Source organism: Elgaria multicarinata, chromosome 3 (assembly GCF_023053635.1).
Source record: "Elgaria multicarinata webbii isolate HBS135686 ecotype San Diego chromosome 3, rElgMul1.1.pri, whole genome shotgun sequence".
Classification (NCBI taxonomy): Eukaryota; Metazoa; Chordata; class Lepidosauria; order Squamata; family Anguidae; genus Elgaria; species Elgaria multicarinata.
Genome location: NC_086173.1, coordinates 117,182,550 through 117,184,578, shown reverse-complemented (window position 1 = coordinate 117,184,578; position 2,029 = coordinate 117,182,550). Strand labels below are relative to the sequence as shown.

The window sequence follows — 2,029 nt, the reverse complement described above, 5'->3', positions numbered from 1 at the left end:
ATACTACTGAAATTTAGACCACTGCAGGGGTACGGTAACCATATGAAAAGGAGGACCTGTATCTTTAACAGTTGCATAGAAAAGGGAATTTCAGCAGGTGTCATTGGTATGCATGCAGCATCTGGTGAAATTCCCTCCTCGTCACAAAATTTAAACCTGCAGGAGCTATATTAGAATGACCAGATACAAAAGATGTCAGGACTCCTGCAGCTTCAATTGTTCTGATGAGGAGGGAATTTCACAAGGTGCTGCATGCATACAAATGACACCTGCTGAAATTCCCTTCTCTATACACTGTTAAGGATACAGGAGCCCTGTCTTCCTTTCTATATGGTCACCCTAACCAAGAGTGGATTTTTTGTGTGTGGAAGGGACTGAGTTCAATACTATTCTGGTACTCAAAACAAATTCCAGGGATATGTGTATGTTTTTTGCACCTGGCTCTGCTTGGTGGAACGCAGGGTTCTGTGGGGTGGAGCACATCCTCTGCCCACCCCTGGTTTATGCAACCTGAGAGTATTGGACTGAATGCATCATCCGAAAATGTGCACAGTTTATAACAAAATAATGTTACATCAATGAATTTGGGATGGTCTACTCTGAAAAAAGACTTAAGGTAGCAGTTCTATCACTAAAGCCACCAACTCTTTTTACACAGGTTTCCAAAAACATAGCATTCCTTTTTGTCTGAATTCTAGTCCTGCATCTACAGCAAACTCTCTTCCACTATCATTTTCATGAATGTCTTTACGATCAAATATTTTACTTGAGTTCTGTTGCTTTCCATTGTAAGTCACTTGATTTACCCTTTCTGAAACCTTTTGTTCAGAAATAATCTTATTAAAATCCCACTGAAGCTAGACTACTTCAGAATTTGTGTTCACAAATTTAAGAGTAGGTTGCCCTAATGCAGTATGGGGTTTCAAAAGACACCCCAAAAGACACCACGTACCTCAATATTAAGGGAAATTATTCTAAGAAGTCATTAAGAAATATGTCTTGAACTCAATGAAGGAGTTTATTAGTTGGCTTCCGTTTTTACGGAACAAGAGTTCATTTAAGCTTGTTCAAGCAGTTGGCTATTGCTTTTGGAACTTGAGGAGAGTCGCTAGCATTTCAGTTGTTCCCTTCCATTTACTCGTATGGACTTCAGCTGTCCGTCCTCCTCAATTTCAACTCTTTCTTGACCATTCTCAACAATTTTTCGCGTGGTGATTCGCCTTCCATTGACCATTTCAGTAGAAGTTGACACTGATCGGAAGTTATGTGTTCCGCTACTGTCATCGCCAAAAGACCTGCAGGAGAACATTGTGTGCATACCAGGTCCGAGTGAATTAAATCCAAAGTTGGTAAAGGCACTAAGTCCAGAGAAGAGACCCAGGGGCCCACTTCTGGTTTCCATTGCATTATTGTCTTCGTCAAATTGGTTGTCCCAGAAGTCATGGGCAAAGATGTCCATTCCACCAAAAAACTCCCTGAAGATCTCCTCAGGACTGCGAAATACAAAGTCAAAGTCAAATGGGCTATGGGTATGACCTCCGGAAGCTCCTCTCCCTCGGTATCTTGGTTCTTTGACAGGCCTGTCATAGAGGGATCGTTTCTGGGGATCTGATAGAATTTCATAAGCCTCTGCCACTGCCTTGAATTTTTTTTCTGCTTCTTCCTTGTTATAAGGGTTCTTGTCAGGATGCCACTTCAGTGCCAGCTTTCGATAGGCCTTCTTGATATCTTCTTGTGAGGCATTTTGATGCAGTCCTAAGACTTCGTAATAATTAACCATCCCAAATGAAAAGGTAACTGGATTTGGAGACTTGTTGGTTAGTTTTGTTTGGGGACACAAGATCCTGTGTGGTTCGGATCAAGTAGATCTGGTTGTTTTGATTGTGGCACTTCTTTCCTTACAGCCCAATGGTAACGGTTTTAGTGCCAAAGGGAAAGAGAAAGGCTGCTTGCTTGTATTGCTTGATTTCAAGGCATTTGTTGCTTAGATGTATTGTGAGGTCAGAAGCAACTCAACCAATCAGCATGC

General features: G+C 41.6%; 1 protein-coding gene across 1 annotated transcript; it reads right to left on the bottom strand.

Moving 5' to 3' along the window:
* Positions 1-1,108: 1,108 nt before the first annotated feature.
* DNAJB8 (DnaJ heat shock protein family (Hsp40) member B8) lies at positions 1,109-1,780 on the bottom strand. The gene has a single exon (XM_063123396.1). The coding sequence runs from the start codon at positions 1,778-1,780 to the stop codon at positions 1,109-1,111; it is 672 nt and encodes a 223-aa protein (XP_062979466.1).
* Positions 1,781-2,029: the final 249 nt, after the last annotated feature.

Coding starts and splice junctions, on each gene's coding strand:
- DNAJB8 (XM_063123396.1), bottom strand. CDS start 1,780: ATGGTTAATTATTACGAAGTCTTAGGACTGCATCAAAATGCCTCACAA.